We start from the raw sequence: 21,459 nt of genomic DNA on the forward strand, positions 1-21,459 counted from the left end.
GAAAAGAGGTCATCCTGAATTTTCTACAATTTGGTATGTCTTTCATTGAAAACATAAATAATTATATTTATCAAGCCTATTTAATAAAGTGATATAAGGCTTGTAGAAATATATATATTACTATTATGTGTCTACTTTCAAACAAAATTGATTTGAAAGGGAAACTCCATGATGGTAGAGAGAAAAAACAATTTACTAGATAGTGTTCATCTTGAAATTCTGCAGTATGATTTATTTTGTGACGTGAATGTCACTTAGTTATTTCTCTGATGAAAAGTTTTATTTGGGATTCACACTATGATGTTATGATTTGGTTTTGAGTCTAGTTTTCAACAGAAAAGATTTCAGGAAGAAATTCTTTGAGGATTGAGAGAACCAATTTTTATTGAGAGGTGCTCAACCTGATTTTCAACTGAAAAATTTACATTGTGACGTAAATGTCACTAAAATGAATACTCACTAAATGATATGATTTAGGGATGGAACTGAGCATTATTTTATATTTTTTGAGCCGATTTTAATACTCAAAGGATTCAAAGATAAACTCTTTATGAATTGAAAGATATCATATTTTTATCATGTGATGCTCAAGTTCTATTTTGCAGTAAATTAAAAAGATGTGGCATGTTAAGGCACATATTTGGATTCCTAATTATGGTGACATTTTTTAGGGCTCATTTAAAAAGGTTTTATAATGTGCTATGAGTATGGTTTATTATAATAAAACTTCAAAGAGAGGTAATACAGAGTTAGCAAGATATGACACTCTATGTGAAGAGTATTCGATCTGGGAATAACATAAAAAAGAAGAAACACAATACCTATAAAAACATCTTGGTTTCTTCGAAATGAATGGATATATAGAGAGACTTGATGGTAGGATAGAAATGCTAAGGATCAGTGGGAGAATCGAAATTGTGATATTTGAAATAATGGAATGAAGAAGATATTTTCTTCACGGTGTAAGAGAGGAGAATCCAAGTACCGAAGAGACGGACACTTCGTGATATGTGAAAGCGATGACCAATATATTCTTCGTCAGTTGCGTGCACTTCCAAGATCATAAATGCTTGTCAAACAAGTAAAAGCGATGAATAAAAAAAACTCAAGTGCCACACTACAAGGTTTTGAGGTATGAAATCTACCTCACATTACATGGTAAGAGCATATAGGCAAAGATGATTCAATAACTTTGTTTAATAAGCTTTGGTTATATTTTGGCTAATTGTTTTATGAATATATATGGAGTGTATGAATATTAAGTGATAAGTGCTAATAAATTTGAAAGAGCCGATTTTGAATACCTTGTGTTTTTATGTCTCCTTGTGCTCGAGTATGAACTACTTAAGGTAGTGATATACATGGAGATGTGATTTGATCAAGGGCTTTGAGCCCTAAGGATGAAACACGAGAGATGGGTGTGGTTCATTCAAATATGTAAGCACAAAATGAGTGTTCTGATGGAACTCGGTCTTGGTGACTATCCTCTCAGTAATGTCTATAATATGATGTGTTGCATGTGATGATGATTTCGTGATAAATTCTCCATAATTGTCAAAAAAAAAGTATTTTGTCAAAGCTTTAATAGACATTATTTAGTCATGATTTATTTTGGATAAAATTATAAGATGGTATATATGATTTGTTTTTGTGGCCATGAACTTGACTTGTTAGAAAATTAAATGTGAATGCGGTAAAATGATTTATAAGGGCTAAACATGTATTTTAAAATTAAATTGGATGATTTGAGAAAAGCCTAAGTCTATGAATATGGTTTTGAGAAAACCACATAGTCTTGTAAGGTCCATTAAGTTTTTATGAAAATCATTTTAAACTGTCATATTATTATATAATTATTGCTTGTGAATGCATATATATATACTAAGTCAATTTTTTTTATTAAAAAGAAAAACATTGTGTCTTGAAGGTATTTATAAAAGTGGGAGAAAAACTATTATACACTGCTTTTTTTTTAAAATACCTATATGCCTTGACCCATGTTTCTAGTTATTTAGAATTCTTGATTACCTGTGACTTTGAACCATAGGGAATATTGTAGGCATGCCATCATGCTAGGCTTTCTTGACACATGTTGTGTTGATTAGATAACTTGGTTTGTATTAATTTACTACCAAGATGTCTAATGTGATTGAACCTTTGTTGTTCATGAAGGTTTTTGCATAATGTGAAACCAATGGGTATTTAATTACATATTGCATAAGATTTGATATGCTACATCGTGATATGTGCATAAGAATGTTGAGAATGCATATGTTGTATGTGCAATAATTGAGTGGGAGCTGCTACAGTCCCACTCAATTATAAATAAAGAGAAAAAGAGAGAGAGAGGGAGAGAGAGAGAGAGAGATAAATACTATTAAATAAGAAAAATCAATACTCAAATAAATAAGGAGATGAGAGAAAAAACTAGATCATAAAATGAAGAATGAAAATAAGAAAATCATGACTACAAGTAATAAATGAAAATAAATATTAGAAAAACAAAGGAGAAAGGAAAGAAAGCAACATTTAGGCCGAGTCCCTAGGCCAGCACCTCGTACTCCTCTAAGTCCATGGACCTCGCTTCAGACTCACCTTACCATTGCTGGGTTTATGTGGCCTAGGCCTTATGAGTGCTTGTAAAATGAAATAATATAGTGGACTATGAACTCAGTGGGAGTGTGGTCCCTCGTGGAACTATACTAAGCAAACAATGTTTGTTGATACCAGACTGTGATTGAAGATTTAGGCCAGTCGGTTGGAAAACCCAAGGTATCTGGGCATAGAGAACAAACCAAGAAGGGTTTTGGGTTATTCCTTGATGAGGTCGGAGCTTATGCCTGGATAAATGAGCCGAGGGACTGTGTGAGCCTACAGAGACAGCGGCCAAAACTTCATTCATGATCCATCACACGTCATGCATATCAATAGATCGTTTGGGAAAATCAGATATCCAGCTTTTAGGGTGAAGCGTATGCATGTGCGAGAGATACCCCTATGCGTCATAGAGTTATGGTCGCATAAGGTCTTGATGACCTTAACTCGTCTCTTGGGGAGGACCTGAAATCCACATACTAGGATTGCGACCCCTTGGCTCATCGGCCAGACTTTGATGACCTGCTAATAAGCCCCTGCTTGAATTGTGGGTCATGGGAAACACTTGGTCGGTTTAATAAAGCAAGTGTGGTCTGTAGTCCACAGTTGAAGGAGGAGTGCCCTATGATTGTTAATTTAATTCTTAAACTATATGGATCCATTTCCCATCATATTAATTTAATTATGTTTGTTTTATGATAAAAATTGTTTGAGAATTATTATTTGAATTTTTATGAATATTTTGATATTTTATTTATAATTTTTGGACTTATAAAAATAAAGTTATTGATTTTACAAAAGTATAAAATTCAAATAATATTTTAGAAATTAATTTGTTAAATATCATGGGGGCTGTACACATGGGCTCACCATGTACCATATGGGTGGTGCCCACACGTGCCACACATGGGTGGTACGCCCCACCTCTTGGTTGTTTGCTTTGCTGTTAAGTTATTCAAATTTAGGAAACGTATCTTGTGGCATGTGATTTAATATTAGATATGGAAAAGATTGACCACATCTTATCCTAAATATTGAAAGCATATCTTCACTTGTCATATCTTTGAATAGTATGGGAAATAAAATGTTATTTTATGGAATGAATAATATTTAAATAAGATTCAATTTATTAAATTATATTGATGGGAAAATGGTTTAAGGACAAGGGGATAATGGTCCAAACAGCTTCCATAATATTAATGGCCCATTTATGGAATGGATGACTCAGATTTATCACCCTACAAGTCACCTTGGTCAACGGTCCATATTCAATCTCAAAAAATATGCAAACTATGAGAAACCCTAAGAAACCCTAGACCTAATTTTTTTCTATAAATAGGGTGCACCGTCTCCCTATTCTCTACACTTTTCTCTCTCACACAATTCTCTCTCTGCTATAGCGGCATGCCCCACTTTCTCTCCCCTCTAGGTATCTCTCTCTCTCTCCAACTTTCTCTCTTTAACCTTCTCTCTCCTAAGCCTCTAGAGGGGCACGCACCAACCTTAGGTCTCTTACTTTCTCTCTCATGCTTTAAAAATACTGATCGAAAATTAGGGGTAAGCCAAGAAAATTTTGAAAATACTAAGGGTTGGGAAATTAGGGGTAAGCCAAGAAAATTTTGGGGCTTAGAGTTTGTAGAGATTTAATGGTGAATACTCAGTTTGGCCGAAATTTGGTTTCCCGGTTCGAGATTGAAGCTAATCCGTTGATCTCGCGCCATCGGATGTTGGTGACTAGGTGTGGGCTGTTATAAGCCCGCTTGAGGTAATATTCGGTACTCTTTTTTTTTGTTCTTGCTATATTTAATTATATTGGTTTTATCTTCCTTAACATAAGAATTGTGGATATTTTTTTTGTTTAAAAAAAAATTGGTTTAATGGCATCAAGGTTTTAAGATATTGGATTTGTTAGTTTTATTTCCTTTAAAGCAAGAATTATTGTAATAAGACTACTTGTAAGTGATCTTTGCCAAAAGAAAAAAAAAAAGAGAAAGAAAAAAGATGAAAAGAACAAAAAATAAAAATAAAAATTCTCCGATAAGATCGTATTAGTCTTTCTTTCAACCGCAGCAAGGTGTTGGTACCCGCACACCCTCTGTTGTTGCAGCTTCTATCACTCGTTTATTGTTCTCTTTTTTTCTTTTTTCTTTCTTCTTTTTTTACATTTTTAGGTGTACGATTTGTGATAGGGGCCTATCGTGTGTTTTCTAGCTCAAGAGAGAGGGAGAGGTACTTTTTATAATGGTTAGAGGTACAAAAGCTAGAGAGAGAGTTAAATTGCTTCAAAAAATTAGAGAGTCTGTTAATTTGCTTAAAAAGCGAGAAAGAGAGCTAATTTGCTTCCACACAAAGAGAGAGAGTGTTTTCGTTTTTGAGCTATAAATATAGGGGTACGATATTTTAAATATCGGATCGGGGGTAAATTTGATAAAAAATAAATAAATATTTATTGAATCGACCTTTCAAATAATAACAGCCAATTTTTAGACCATACCGTTATAATGGTAAAAAAAACCCGATCCATACATAAATTTCCCTTATTCTTAATATGGAGCTGCATAAATAACTGTGCCTTTCAAATAAACATGCTGAAATCGGAATTACTCTTAAATAAGAGTGGACCAAACATGGCTTTTTACTATAAAAAATTGTTTCATGCGGGTTGGACTTCATTTCTATACATGAGTCGCAGAAAGCATAAAGCATCATGTTAAAGATGGATACAAGTAGATGTTCCATCAAAAAACAATAGAAACTACCGGTCCAAATGTTTTCTTACTAGAATTATTATTTTTAGTTTTTAAAAAATATTTATTTATTCATATTCATGATCTTCATGTTAGAGATTACATGTCATTAAAATTAAATCTTAAAATTTATCTAAAAAATAGATTTATTAAGAGACTCGCATTTCTACATATGCGGGCTTGGCCGCATAGAAACCGGTTCTTTTATTATTTCAAGTAAGCGAGAAATGAAAACTTCTCAAAATAATGGTCCTTCCAATCTGGCCCTAACCAGACACACTACCGTTTTCTTACACGAAGGACCAAAAGTATTCATGACTCTTTAACTCATCAAACTTGAAATCACCTCTCTCAAGTAAAGTCGCATAAAATAGGCAAAACTCTATAATATTTTTCAAACATGTAATAATACATACTTGGATTACTTTGAAATCTGCAGTTTCAAATAAAGTATTTTTGATGGATTTTTTTTCCAGTTTCAAAATAGCTAAAAGATTTTTAACTCCTGCGGGAGTATACTATCCATCTACTACCTCAGGCAAAACTTACACTAAAAATATCTTTTAGATCGCAATTTTTGGGGATGTGATATCTAAAACAATAGATCGCAATTTTTGGGGATGTGATATCTAAAACAAGGGAAATTAATATCAAAGAAAAAAATACAGAAAATATCTCCTTATCCCCTATTTTTAGCTTCCATATCTCATGGGACCCAAGAATTAAAAATATTAATTATGAGCAAAAGGTCTTCATCTTTTCCATCTTATACCCCTAAACCTCTTTAACTATAAATGTTTGACCCAAACAAATACTAAAATGATACCCCATTCAAACTACATCTCTCTCTCTCTAAAACTCAATCTCTCTCTCTTCGCTTCTCGATGAGTTTACCATCCAAGGGGTTTAGCTTGAGCTCAAACACGAGCATACTTCTTATGTGTGAGAGAGAGATGGAGTTTTAGAGAGAGAGAGAGATGGAGTTTTAGAGAGAGAGAGATGGAGTTTGGGTTTTAGAGAGAGATGTAGTTTTAGAGACAGAGAGATGAAGTTTGAGTTTTAAGGAGAGAGATAGAGTTTTGAGAGAGAGAGAGAGAGAGACACAATGATGTAAGAGAGAGACAGAGTTTGGATTTTGGAGAGAAATGGAGTTTTGAGAGAAAGAGAGACGATGATGTGAGAGAGAGATGGAGTTTTAGAGAGAGAAAGAGATAGAGACATTTCATAAGTTGTTGAGATCAATAATACATTGTCAAAAGGGTTTAGGGGGTTGGAAGATAGAAAAAATAGAGTCCTTTTACATACAAGTAATATTTTCAATTCTGGGGTCAGATGAGATATAGAAGTTAAAAATAGGGGACAATAGGATATTATCCCCAAAAAAAAATACACTTTCTATGTGCCTAAAAAGAATGGAATATCAAGATTGCACTGGAACCATCTAATTTTTGGAGGACATGATCTAGATGTTCAAGAAGTCAAAATCTACAATTTTTTATTTCAAAATAATCTTCTAGTTATAATTAGATGGAACGCAAAATTTCAAATCAAATGCAAAAAAAATTCTTTAAAATAAATGTTTCACCCGATGGAGTAAATGTATAGTATGCCCCTGAACATACGCAATGCAAGGAGAGAGAGTGTGTGTGTGTTGGCATGTGGGCCTTTAAAGAGTAGTTACTACATTACATTACTGGAAATAATCATCAACATTCAACCTCTATCGACGCAGAAAAGCACTGGTTACAGTTGTGAAAATTAGATTTGCACAAAAATCATGGGAAAAATGATTGGAGTTTGTTATGTCATGATAGTCAAAGCCCGTCAGTGAGATGTCTAGGGCTGGCAATGGATCGGGCCAGCCCGTTGCCAGCCTGGCCCGGCATGGCCAAGACTGGGTCAAAGGGATATTGGCTCAAGCCAAGCTGGGTCACATAGACTATTTTAAAAAAAGAGAAAAAAAAAAAAAAAGGTCTTTAAGGAGAAACACCAGGCCTGGCATGGTCTGGCCTCGGCAGACTCGACCCTCGAGCCGCAGTGGCCTGGTCCTCATGCCATATTTTGTGGCCCACTGCCTACCTCTTTTGGAATTAGGCCGGACTGTGTGACCCATTGCCAACCCTCTTAGTTAACCGCCCGCCACAAAGAACCTTTACAAATAGGGATTCTATACAATGAAACCATTTAACTTTGGTATATTGAGGTCACAATTACTTATAACCATCCGATGTAAAATATGATAGCTTGGGTGTGTCACAAAGTTTAAAAAATTTTCTGAACCTTGAGCTCGGTCAATGAAATAAATATGCCACCAAATTTTACATCTAATGGTCAAGATTATTTGTGACCACCTTGTACCAAAGGTAAATGGTCTCATTGTATACTTTCCCTTGAAAATATAGTAGTTTTGCAAGTACATGTTCAAACTCTTGAGTTCACAAAGAACCACCTGTTAAAAATATAACATTCATTAAGAAGCGTTTCGTTACCAAATACGGTGGATTTACGGTAGGAAAAGTGTTTCGTGCATCAAGGGACGCATGCCACATGCGCCCCCTTGATGCATCAAACATCCATCTCAAAAATATCATATTTTGTTTTAAAAAGTTATTCTTGTTTTGGATTCTTATTCACGGTGATGGAGATTCTCAACCCCTAAACTTTTGGATCTAGAATCCATCTCGAAGATGAGATGGATTTTGGAGGGAGGACTTCGAGATGGATTTTGGAAGGAGGACTTATATAAATAGATGAGTCGGGGGACCGTCATTTATGGTTTCACATACATACAGTTACTAAAATTCAATCCCCGAATGCCCATCACATTCCAAGAACTTGTTGAAGAGCGAAAAAAACCCTTGTCCTTAAACAAGTTTCAGTATGGAATACCTTCTTTCAAGTATCATGCAATGGGTGTGGAATATTTTCCTTTTGAGTATTGTACAATTGCTCCATCTTTAAGGTAAGATCAGAAAATGAATTCAGAAAATAATTATCAGATTAAATTATAATATACAATGTCATGGCTAATACATGAAGAGACAAATAAATAGATGGAAATGGACAGATGGATAGATTGATAGACAGACAAATAGATAGATAGATAGATAGATAGAGGGAGAACAAGAGAGTATTGCAAATTAATTGTTATACACAGCATCTTCAAGTGAAAATCAGAGCAAATATTGAATGAATCAACAACCTCTTTTGGTTCTGTTTCTTTCCTCCTGCCTCTGTGTTAACTAGTGCATATGAAAATCTTTTAATCAGGTAAACAAAGGAAAAATGACATTGTTGAGATGGATTTGAGAGAGAAAGAGAGAGATGTTTAGGACTCCTCAGATTAAACTACAAGAGAGCATTAAGTTGATGCATATTATATTGGACACCGATGAGGTGAGGGGTGGGGGGGTGGGGAGGGATATTTAAAACTTCAGATTAATACCGAGGGGGTGTGGGGTGGGGAGAGGTATAGAACTTCAGATTAATACGGTGGGGTGAGGGGGGTGGGGAAAAGCGACCATCCCTTGTTCTTCAATGCTCTCAACTGGATTATCATTTGAAAGTGATCTAGTAAGGATAGCTCCCTATCATGCCTGGATCACATCTTTCACATGCCTTTTCCATTTCTCCATTGCTCAGACATTGCATCACTAGAGTTAGCACAACCATTGAAAAGTTCTTCAAGTCAAAACAATTGGGATATTGGCATTGCCCACCCAAGTCAAAGAACAAGATCCTACTCTATTTGAAGCTGAGTAAAGAGATCATGCAATCCAAGGCTGTAAAATAACTATTAGAACCCCTTTCCCATGTGTGTGGATGAAAGGTAACAGGTAGATTTGTTTATTTTGCTTTTTTTTTCAAAGATGAGATTGGGTTCATTTGATCATTTAATTTTTTTAGTTATCTTCGGTAATTAAGTCTTGTTTTGTTATAGAGAACTGAGGGATAGAGTTGGAATTTAATTTGAGAAGATGAAGGGCTAAGATTTAATAGTGACTAGGGTTTCTTATGGGGAAAGTGACTTAAGGTTACTTTTATAAATATGTAGAAGGAAAACAGAAATTGAACTACTGAATTTTGGGTCTCATAAAAGATTTTTTTATGTTTTATTTTCCTTCTATCATTTTCCTCCATCGTGTTGTAATATGCAATGCACTCTCATGACTCATGTTACACAAAAATCATACAATCTTCGAAGGAATATTCATCAAGGGAAAACAATGATATATACATGGTCAAGGGAACTTATGACGTAACCCAATACATTGTAGAAATCCCCATTCACCCTCCATTAAAGCCATGGATAGTGATGGAGGAACAGTGGCAACCACCCTCAGGTGAATGGCTCCATATCAATCTCTATCACTGTCCATCACTTCAATGTATAAAGAAGATCCAACATGACCAGGGTTTTACCATACTGCAGTGGATTAGAATATACTTTGCCCACGGTAAAACAAATGTAGCGAACTACATATTTATCAATCAATAGAAACCCCAGAATGGGTCCTTTCACAACTTCTTAGTGATTCAACTTAGCAACATATTTTAACAGGTATGTTCAACAAACCCCTTTTCTGCTCACCTAGTTATTTTCCACTTGACCCTTTAGTGGCTGACAATGTAAGCTCTTACGGAAATTGTCCTGAAGAGTATCAATGATCACAAAAGAGGAATGCTTTGCACGGCGTAAGGTATCAAATTGTAAATGATTATATACACAGAAGTCTAAGAAGGCTTGTGGTGTATAAAATATTTCACTTTGCAAAATACCATCCTTGTCCTTGGTGCTTGAAGGAGGATCATTCATCTCAACCTGCAAGGAGTTAATATGTGGTGTTAATATAGCCAAAAGCATAGCGATCAAAAAGCTAAATAAAGCTATAAATAGAATTTAATAAGGGTAAATATAACCTAATAAAATGGAAATGGGTAAAGCAATGTCCATTGGATCATCAACCTCCAATGATGGGATGGAGAGTGATGGAGAGAAGTAAGGTTTCCATGTCAGTTCAAGTGAACCCAACACACACTCCATCACGGCCCATCTTTCAAAATGATCTGCAATGACCCAATGGACCATGATTTTTATATAGTCCACCATACTATATAGTCACATTTAAGAAATCTATAAATATTAACAGTTGAAATGCACAGAAGATAATCCATGTATGCTGAAATTTAGATGAGAGACTTCATGTCTAATTGCTCTACTTACAGGAGAAAAGAAATGCTTTCCCCTTCTGTTACAGGGAATTCGATTCTTGCAATCAACATTTTGTCCGGCCTCATAACAACTTCAAGATAAACAAAAAATTAGTTAACATTTTCATCATTTAAAAGTTAAAAACTACTTTTGATTCAAATGGCTATTGCATGGCATAATAACCGAATTAAAAGGTGAAATTATAAGTTCTTTAAAATATCCTCTTTAGTGCATTTTTGCAATTAAATTCTATGGCATTCATTCAGTTTACGCAAGCTTTTCTTTTCTGTTCTTAATAAAACATAGATGATATGATTTTCAAGAATCATGCGAGTTTATCTTAAGACTAACATTTGAAAGACAACAGTCACTTAAAAGGGTAAATTGTAAAAATTCATTCACTATATCAAAAATAAGCACTTACTTCTCACCAAGATAAAAATTTTCAAACAACATGCAAACCCGAAGCTTCCTAGATAATTCAAATTCACCACAGTACTTGCATGCATGCTGCATGTGAACCACAATAAAATCCTCCCTCTTCTTACGAATGGAATCTCCAAGCTGGCAAACGAAATACAGTGTAAATTAGCAGTACATCCAATAAGATGAACAAACTAACAAAAAAAGAACCACATAAACCCTTAAAAGGATAGAAAGAATGTTAAAGATCCCAAGAAACTGGCAAGTTAACCAATTAATGATGTTATCTTTGTAAAAAAGTGGCATCTGAGGACAAATGTGGTTTTTTGATAAGTCGTCAAGAATGTTTAATATATAACAGTTCAAGTAGCAAAAAAAAAAGACAATGATTTTGAAAGATATAGCTAAAAGAAAATTGGTCTGTACTTTCTGTGTCAAAAGAGCTTCCTTTTGCAGTATCATTTGCAACAATAGCTTGAGTTGAATATTTCGGAGCCACTTTTGAAGCTGGTCTTTTTCCACTCTTTGTCGTTTTTCACCGTCTTCTTTATCAATATTAGCAATAATATACTCTGCCCTTCTAGAAAAGTAATCCCCATCAAAATATGGTACAGAAGTCAAGGTCACCTTTGCCTTCTTTTCACCAGTACGCACAAAGAATTGTTCATACATATTAGTATGCTCCACTACAATATCTTTATCTGTAGCCTTTTGTATCGTATCAAGATACGTAAGAAACAAACAAGTTATACTCCAGCTCATTGTAAGTTCCCCTCTAAGACAGAGTACTTTAAACCTCAAAAATTGGCATTTCTTGTTAGAAAATTGGCATTTATAGTAATGACTGGATGCAGATGAAAATAAGAATACACGGGCTCACACACGCACACATGCACACACTGCAAGAAAGAGAGAGCTCACCACTGACGTAGTCTACCAACCTTTGGGGTCTTTTGTATCTCTGGGTGGCAATACAAAATATAGTCATCTCCTTTCGTAGGACAGACCCATATATGACAGCTCATAAACCCTCTTCTTTTGCAATACTCGAGATATCCAACCTGAAAAAAGAAAATCAATCATTCCACAGATCACTCACATAATTGTTCATCACAGAAAAATAAGTGCCACAACTAAAATATTTTAACAAGACTGCATCATTCACTTAAGTTTTATAAAGGCATGGTGTGCGATCAGAGTTCAATACAATGGGATAAACAACCATATTGGGTAGGGGCTGACACCGATATACACTACTTACAGCCAGTATATCAGATATCAACAAGGAAGTAGAACAAAAGTTCTGTTATTCTCATTACTAAATATTCAATGTAATTTCAAAAAATATCATCAGATAAATTGAAGATATTTGAGTGATATTCCAAAAAGTACAGGAAGTAGCAGAATTATACCAGACAGAATGCAAGTTTTCGAAAATGGTAGAAACCCACTTATATAAATCACCTAATACATTGAAAAAACCAGCAATATACGATCATTGTTGCCAGTCTTGATTTAAACATCATAACTATCCCATATCGTAACAGGCAATGAACCAAAACATCAGATTCTATATTTTTAAATCAGCTATACAATTTTTGAACCATGTATGCAATCCATAATTCTGGATTGGAAAATATCACATTAATATCTAACCTTAATCTTATCCAATCAGATTAAGAGTGAAACAAATGAACAAAAGAGAATGGATAAAAGGAAAAGCATGAAGAATTATAAGATTTTCACCAAAATTTCATGATATACAAAAGTACGGAGAGCCTCCCCAGTAATAGACTTAATTGCAGGCTGGAAGTACTTGACAGAATCAACATATGGAAGACAGACACGACGATTGTTTGGATATGGACATTCCGAACCATATTCTTGGACGTACATGCAAAAAAGACAAACGTCTACGCCTTCCTTTTTTTGAAACAGCAATATGGCCTGCAAAAAATCATAAAATAAATCCAAGCAAAAACACAGTAGAGCTAGCAAAAACCACCAAATTCAAGACTCCTTTCAACATCAACGGCCTAAAAAATGACGACACAAGTATCATGATTTGCCTACTGAGTTTTTGGAAATGTTTACTAACCTTTGATTTGTATGGAAACTCTGAAGAGTAACTTTCATCGTTAACAATCTCCAGAAAACGTTGGTTCACTTGCAGTTTCTTGTCAACAGATAAGAAAACTCTAACGACAAGATCTTTGGCCCCTGGCACCTGGAACCAATGTGGTCATCATTAAAATGAATATAACATGCAAGTTGAACACTCCATTCGTTGATGAACCAAGATTCACAATACTATAGTGTCCAGACATCATCATTATAATGGTATTAAAAAAAGAAATTAAAATTAAAATTAAAATATTAAGACGTTAACATGCAATTCAAATTATAACAAAAGGACAAGCCTTTGTTCTCCCACAATACAAAATCTTTAGATAACAACAGCCAAATGACCAAAAGGATCAACTTGAATCAAAGCATCAACTTGAAAACAAAACAGAACTCCATTGTTATTTAAAACTTCTTCTGCCTAACTATGATAGAGATGTTGTCTCACATTGTGAATGAGCGACAATATAAAAAATGAAAACAAAATGCATGCATGTGAGAATAAATCCACATTCAGCGAACTTTATATACTCTATAATGGCATAACTTAAATACCTTGAGATATGAAATATTCATGCCAAAATCTGTATTATAAAATCCAGTAACAAGATAAAAACAGGAAGCTATTCAATGCCAAAAAAATGTAAAACAGACCTGGTTTATTTCCAATTTTCCACTACACGTTTACATACACGACTCATATTGCATGTGAGTGTGTGTGTGGGAGAGAGAGAGAGAATAAAAATAAAAAACAATAAACTTTAAAGGTGATCCATAAAATGCACCATTTATAGAGTAGACAGGTTACCTCATAGAAATTCCTCCCTAATACTTTTGCCCTTTCTTCTCTCTCCCAATTTAGCTGCCTAAGCAGCCTTTGCTCCAAGTGATCACTAAGGATTGTCGTTGGCAAATCTTTTGCACTGTGAAGGTCACTTTGAGGTAGAGGGTTTCGTTTTCCTCCCTCAACCTCCTTTAAAAAACAATAGGGCCAAACATATTCAGTCTGACCAGAATAACTTCTTTTATTAAATAGCACACATATCTGATGGTTCCAAGATCCACATCCACTGCATTGAACCCACTGTACAGATGCATTACACAAATAAGGGGGAAATATCAACAAAGATGAAAACTGGCAGATCTAGCTTTAACAAGATGGATATGTACCTCTTCATTAAGTTCATCAATGTTCCTTTTCTCAACAAAATTAGACTTGAAAACCTGAAATCCTTCAACTTCGATGCTCTCACCGCGTGCTCCACGGAAGCATCTAGGACAAATATAAGATTGTTTGCCCCCATTGCTTGTGGTATAATATATAGCTTCTCTCTTGACATGGAGACCACATAAATTACAATATACCGCGAGTGTAAAAGAAAGGTGCTCCATACAGCACAACTGGCAACGACTTTGATTCGAAGAATTCTGCATTGCTTGACATTGTTCTGCCTTCGATTTAGTCTAGATACATTGAAATCATAAAAAGTTAGATAATCTGAAAATTATTACTCGCATGTAACCATATTCAAGGAAAACTGGGTTCAAATAACTAATATTACAAAAAAAAAGAATTAAATTAACACATTTATGATTGCAGAGCTCACAAGAAAAAACTATCTAAAGCATCTTAGAGTGGCTATAATGTTATGGTATCTTAGAATGACTATAATGAAAAACACCAAAGAATCAGTACAGTTAACTTCTCAACTCTAAAAGGATGTTTACAATGTAGTAAACCCTAGAAAAGACCACAAACACTAATCCCGAGACACCACTATCTGCCAAAACGAACCATCAACCTTGTGGACTCGCATAATAAATACAATCAAACCTTCCTCACATCTTAATATACTAACATGGCCCTCAATTACCCAGAATCTATGAAGGGAGGGTTCAAGGCCAAGAGAACAACTAACACATTCCCCACTAATCAGATTAAATTTTGATATAAAGAAATATGCATATCCTTTTACATGAATGTTTCTGTACATGAAAGTTCTCAAAAAGTTAATGAAATTAAGTTACCAATCAAAAACGAAAAAGGCCAACTAAGAAAACAAGAAAGAACGATGACTGCATATTAAAAGTCCAACTATTCTAGACGCCCACAGATGCGCTGTCCTAGTTCATGCATGTAGAAGAATGCACTTAAACAGTAATATTATGAAAGTTTCGTGAAGATTGTGCAAGATTTTCATTTTAACATTATCATTAACAAAACTAGGCTACACAAAGTTCAAAGAACTCAAAGGTAGACCAGCGTACAGTGAAAAATTGGTGCCAACAAGACGATCAAACCAATATTGTATATACAATGTTCGAGACTGAATAATCCCAAAAAGAAAAAAAAGAAAAAAAAAAAAGAAGCAGCACAATACCGCAAATATACTGGAAATCAATTCTCTTCGAATTCTAAGTCAAATAACCATTTGAAAATGTAATTACCTCGACAGTCTTATCCATTTAATCATATGCACCATAAAAATAAGGCAGAATACTGCATTCACAGAGAGAAAACAAAGTAGACCAGTGGTTGTAAATTTCATAGGACGAGACAGTTATATCTATTAAATTAAAATTTTGCAATCCCAGAGAGAAACATGTAAATCTTACTGTAACTATAAGCCTAAACTAAGACGCCCCAAGGCTAATATTTCAGAATGTAAATCCCAAAGAAAACATAATGCCTGCCTTCCCCCCATAGCAAAGACATCAAGAAGCATGAAATGAGAATGGTATGCCTCGAGAAAGTAGAATACTAACCGGACCCACAAACTGCCTTAGAGAGTTGATGTGAGTTCTAATTTGCTCTGGAGTGAAATACTCGAGCAAAGAAGCACCTCTTAGCTTCTGCGTCCCATGCATAGTTCCTGCTCCAGGATCGGCTAGTAAGACAACAGATTCCTGGTTTATTTCCATTCGGCACTCGTTTATCTCAGTGCAATCATCATTGGTGGCTTGGGATGACAACCCATCAGAGGAAGTGAAAGAAATATCACCTTTCACCTGAGAAGTGTGCTCCATACCATTTTCCAGTTTGTTCCCTTGACTCTCATGACAAAAAGGTAGGGAACTCCCAACGTCAACAAAACCAGGCTCTTTGATTTGAACACATGTTTTTGCTTTCCCAAGAACAAAAACCTCTGATATTGGGTATTGCACTTCATTGTGCAATCTTCATTGGTAAAAGTGGGCATTGCACTTTCAGGTTGTTTAACCCTCATTCTTTTCAGTGGGTGTTGCACATCCCCCAAATGTTCTGAGCTCATAGCCTCTTCCCTGTCCTTATCAAATCTGCCTTCCCTGAATTTGATGGCTGGTTCAAAGATGGCTTCTGTTCAAATGTAATCACGCGAGTCCCAAAACAAACAAAGCAAGCATCCTCGCTACAATGACAATAGTGCCCCCACAATTTCCTCAGCGGCTGGCAAAGGGTAACGTGACAATGAACACTTTGACAACTAGAAATGTGCATCCAAATCCTTCGTGCATTTACACAGTCATGATATGCGCATTGGTTTTCCAGAGCTGAACATTTGCTGCCATGGTGCAAAATAACCAACCATTCAACTGGTATCCAATCTTGATTATTAAGATTTTCATTCGCTTGGGTTTGAGGTCGTGACTGGTCTTAGCCAATGCAATCTTTAGATACAGGTCTACATCTTGAATGTGACGAATGTCTTTTTGCATTCCTTAATTTCAACCTCCCAATACGGCAAGAAAGCATTGACGATTCACATGATTTCGCCATAATTGGGGAAGCCACCAGCTTTGAAGTATGCCAAAACTCTGCATTGTACCATCTAACCTATCAATTATCCATCATTACCAGTGTCCAAAACAATGACTCGGGCTGGTTACCCAGCCAATGCCCAAGCCGAGTACTCGGACTCAGCCCGAGTCCCAGTAACTTGGCCCAAGTAAGGTCGAGTTCCGGCCAAGCTAAAAAGTGTTAAAAAAAATCCAAAAAATAGGAAAATATGTTTAAAGAAAAATTAAACAAAGAACATCTAAATCAAGTTAAAACAATAGTGAAATTTTAAACAATCAATTTTGTGAAGGGGTATTTTAGAAATAATCTAAAAAACAAGGGATAATGTAAAAATAACTATTCATGGCCAAAGCACTTTCCAATCTTTGCCAAAATCATAGAAAACATAAAATTATATATACATACATATATATATATATATATATATATATATATATATATCACAAATAATTTAAACTTTTTTTTTTTTTGAATTTTTCTTAACATCCCCAAGTGGGATACCCAACTCAGGGATACTCGGGCTTGCCACCCTGGCGAGCCCAAGTACTCGGAACTCAACCAGATTAGTCGAACATTGATCATAACATAAGGGTAGATCAAATAAGCCTGTAACAAGGGCTACCTCAAAAATCTCATATGAGAAAAAATTAATAAAGATGAAAAGACCCAAGGAAGCCATCAAATAAATGTTTTGAAATATACTTTAAGGTACAATGGGGGGCTGGCCCTTTAGAGATGCCAGGTAAAAGCAAATGTTTAAATGAAGATGAAAATAACCAAGGGAACCATGTAATGGCGTCTCTGTACATGCCTTTAAGTAACCCTACAGGGGAGGATTCGTTAAGAATATTACATAAAATTAAACTCACAAAAAACCGAAAATGGGTATGATAGTTTTGAGTCCAAGAAAATTCGAGAAATAACAAAATAACCTAGGGAACCATACAACAAGCATTAGAGAGACATGCATAACTGTGCAATGGAATATTCTCTAAATATATCAGACAAAAAAAGCAAATTTAAGAAAATGAAATAAAACCCTAGAACCCAAATGATATTTCTGAAACCCTAGAATTAGGGTTTCTTTGAGAAAGCGAGAAAAATGAAATAAAATGAAATAAAACCCTAGAACTGAAATAATATTTCTGAAACCCTAGAATTAGGGTTTCTTTGAGAAATCGAGAAAAAAAAAAAACAACCAAACCAAGAACGAAGGAATGAGGCTTACACGAAGGGATAGATTCCTTTTCAGTTTCCTTCCCTTTCTTCTGAGCAGCAGAAGAAGAAGAAGCAGCACAAATGTTCTCTCCCTTTGTAGTGGCATAGCCTCGCTATCCAAACTCTCTATCCCACTCTCCCCTCTCATTTGAACCTTATATACTTTTCGTCGCTAAAAAGGCGGGATAGAATTCACGGAAGTTAATTAATTTAAGTAAGGATGTTCCCGCGGGAGTACACGGTGCATTTTTAAAGAGCTAAACTCCCATGCTCCTGCGGGATTACACTTCATTTACTTCCTAACGGCGAATTTAGGGTCGGAGTTTTCGAAAATGTAACTAAAAGAAATATTTCTAAACTCTGCGCTTTATGCACTAAAAAAAGAAAAAAAAGAAAAATATCGTTAATATACTTATATTTTGAGAAAATTGAAAAAAAACTTCAACTTTTCAAAACCTCACCCACATTTTTTTTTCCATTTTTTTTAAATTTTAGACTAAACTACCCTTTACGGTGCATTAGTAAAGAGCTAAACTGCCATGCTCCTGTGGGATTACACTTCATTTACTGCTTAACGGCAAACTTTGGATCCGAGTTTTTGAAAATGTAACAAAAATAAATATTTCGAAACTCCACTGTTTATGCACTAAAAAAAAAAAGGGTGCGGTTTCTATAAGGATGCAACCTTAAACAACCCAATTAAGGCACACCTTCAAATTCTATCATAATATGTAATTTTGATGTAAAGATTCCTTAGGATTATGTTAAAATCTGTTTTTATCTTTAATTATAAAATTTTAAACTTTAAAAATGGTTAAAATCAAGTAGATCTATAAACATATGAAAATCTTGAAAATGGATGGTCTAGATATTGTGTTGCAAGATACACTATTTCGGAGACTCAAAATCATGTTTTATTTCATATTCATACATCTCGATGTCGAGATGATCATTTAGAGGTTTTTCAAAATTAAAATAACCTCTTTCTATGGATTTTTTAGATGCATATATAATTCTACATTTTATGGTTGCAACCATATATGAATGTTTTCCAAACAAAAAAAGTCAAAAAATTGAACATTTTTTTAGGTTAAACTCAAAACTCAAATTCTTTCTTTCAAAAATAATCTAAAGCAATGTTTTAAAAACCAGCTTGGGGACCCAAACAGGTCCATGTAGGGTCCAAGTCGCCCATTTAACTCCACAAGTTGGATTGGTTGACTTGGTCAATATTTTAAGAAACAATAAAAACAGAGAAAAAAAACCAAAAAGTATGAAAAAGATATATAAATAATTAATTGAAAAGCATACTATAGGAGGCACAAATCAAAATAAAAAAATATAAATCAAAAAAGCATTTTGAAAGAAAATAATAGAAAAAACTATTGAAAATTAACCAAACATCAATTTTCAAGATTTTCCCTTTTTATCCAAAAAACTTTGTCAGGAATTTTTAAGATCAATGTAATATGAACAGTTTAGAAAAATTTAAATAATTTTGGTTAAAGAATGATAGAGATCAAACGTTTTTTTTTTTAATTTCAGGTTAAAAAAAATCACAAAGCTGGAATATCAAATTCTCTTCTTTAGGTTTCCATCCAATAAATTGATTTGGGCTTTCATATGGGGCTTAAACATGATTAATTTGGAACAAGTATCAAATTTAATGTTAACCATGAGCTGTCGTTAAAATTAAATACTATATACACACAAAAAACAAAGGAGGCACTTGAGAGAAATTGGTGATTATGAACACCTCCATTCATAAGAAAATATGCATCCATATTGGCCTCCTTAAAGTAATGGTAAAGCTCAATCGAAAGAGAAGATAAAATATCTTTGATCTCATCCATAATGGGCAGGGCCTAGCTTTTCCCTTACTCCATGCTATAATATTAGTAAAATCACTCTCAATGACCTTGTTGCTTGCCAATCTAGATATCAACTTTAAGCCGTGTAACATCGCCCTTGCCTCAGCATTATTTACAGTAACTAAATTATACGGACCTGAGTAAGAGATAAGTATCCTACCTATGTGATCTCTAATGAGTCAATCGAAACTAATCGAGCTCCGATTTCTAAGAGAACTACCATCAAAGTTTAATTTGAGGCATTCTACTAGCGGATAAATCCAGATTGTCTACCTCCTACAATGATCAAAAGTCATTTTGAATACCTCCATTGAGTTTAAGATGAGTTTATCAGAAGATACAAATCTTCCTTGTCTATGATTCCTCGTCCATTCAACTGCCAATGCCAGAACTTTGGATCTTAATATCGAGACCTCCAAGCAGGCTTTTTCTATTCTTTCTTTTTTATTTTTTTTGACAAGAGCACAAAATTTTTTTAATCAACGAAATATCTTTTTATTCGTTTCTTTCGACACATTCCATATAATACTCACCTATAAGGACCTCCACAAAATAGTACCCAGCTTAGATATCCCCGGTGAACTCCATTGTGGGGGAAAGAACTCCATGGTGCAAGGTACCTGAATATGCGGGTTCAAATGTTCCGTTCCCCAATCCTACAGCCCTACAGTGAAGGCAGTGAAAGAATAAATGATGCACCGATTCATTATCTGCTTTACAGCATATACAAATATTAATTGAGATAAAACCTCTTTGGTAGATGACCAACTACTTTTGATAAGCTATCCAAAGGAAAACTTGCTTTGAGAGGAATATGCAAACACCATAGTTTTCCCCAAACTTGATTATGAAAATCTACCACATTCTCCATTAAGGAGCTTATACACCGACTTGACCATGAAGTCCAATGAAGTAGTGAGATCCCAGATTAGGCTATCATCGTCAGGGCAATAATAAAAAGTTTGGAGTAACTCCATAAGTCTTTGAAATTCAGCAATAAATATATTGGACGTTCTCCTATACCTACAAGAAATAGACCAGTCGTTATTAGTGTTCACCTCTGCCTGACTTCCTTGACATAGGCAGGGGATTAAAAAGAAGACATCTAGGAAAATGTATCTGAGGGCTTCTTTACCAATCTATGTATCCCACAAAAAAAAAGTATTATCTCCTTTTCCAACCAACTTGTGGCAATACGGTAGATAAAGAGATTTACAAAAATCAATCCCCTTACCAAATGATCTTTTTGATATTGCTAAGGTGAGTCCACTAGCTCATAGGAAAAAATGAACCCAACGGTCTAGTTTGAATCTGATCCGATCTAACGATCAAGGATGTCCGATAATGTTTGAATTTTAATTTTTTTTCTATAAATCCAAATTACTTGAAATTTTAGATGTGTATTGATAAAAAAAATAGGTGAATATTCAAAAAAATATTTAAAAAATATTTTACATGAAAAACAATATCAAAATACCCCTGTAAATTTTG

The 21,459-nt window shown here is 34.6% G+C and overlaps 1 protein-coding gene across 12 annotated transcripts; it reads right to left on the reverse strand.

Annotated features, from left to right (window-relative positions):
- Window positions 1–9,813: 9,813 nt before the first annotated feature.
- LOC110008138 (putative histone acetyltransferase HAC-like 1) lies at window positions 9,814–18,243 on the reverse strand. Of its 12 annotated transcripts, none has more exons than XR_016052564.1 (11): window positions 18,108–18,243; window positions 15,868–16,896; window positions 14,272–14,565; window positions 13,910–14,185; window positions 13,076–13,204; window positions 12,872–12,924; window positions 11,919–12,038; window positions 11,404–11,557; window positions 10,979–11,118; window positions 10,567–10,645; window positions 9,814–10,164 (listed from the first exon to the last, which is right to left on the reverse strand). XR_016052564.1 is itself a non-coding variant. In XM_088862579.1 (11 exons), the coding sequence occupies exons 2-11, from the start codon at window positions 16,126–16,128 to the stop codon at window positions 9,934–9,936; spliced, it is 1,941 nt and encodes a 646-aa protein (XP_088718705.1). In that variant the 5' UTR covers window positions 16,129–16,896; window positions 18,108–18,243; the 3' UTR covers window positions 9,814–9,933. The 12 variants fall into 12 exon arrangements, 4 of the variants coding, with proteins under 4 accessions (XP_088718705.1, XP_088718706.1, XP_088718704.1 ...); XR_016052562.1 differs by having other exon boundaries at window positions 11,404–11,685; XR_016052561.1 differs by having other exon boundaries at window positions 12,724–12,924.
- Window positions 18,244–21,459: the final 3,216 nt, after the last annotated feature.

The sequence above is a fragment of the Amborella trichopoda genome, chromosome 3 (genome assembly GCF_054954075.1).
Source record: "Amborella trichopoda isolate Santa Cruz 75 chromosome 3, AtrichopodaSantaCruz75HAP2 v2.0, whole genome shotgun sequence".
NCBI classification, from domain to species: Eukaryota; Viridiplantae; Streptophyta; class Magnoliopsida; order Amborellales; family Amborellaceae; genus Amborella; species Amborella trichopoda.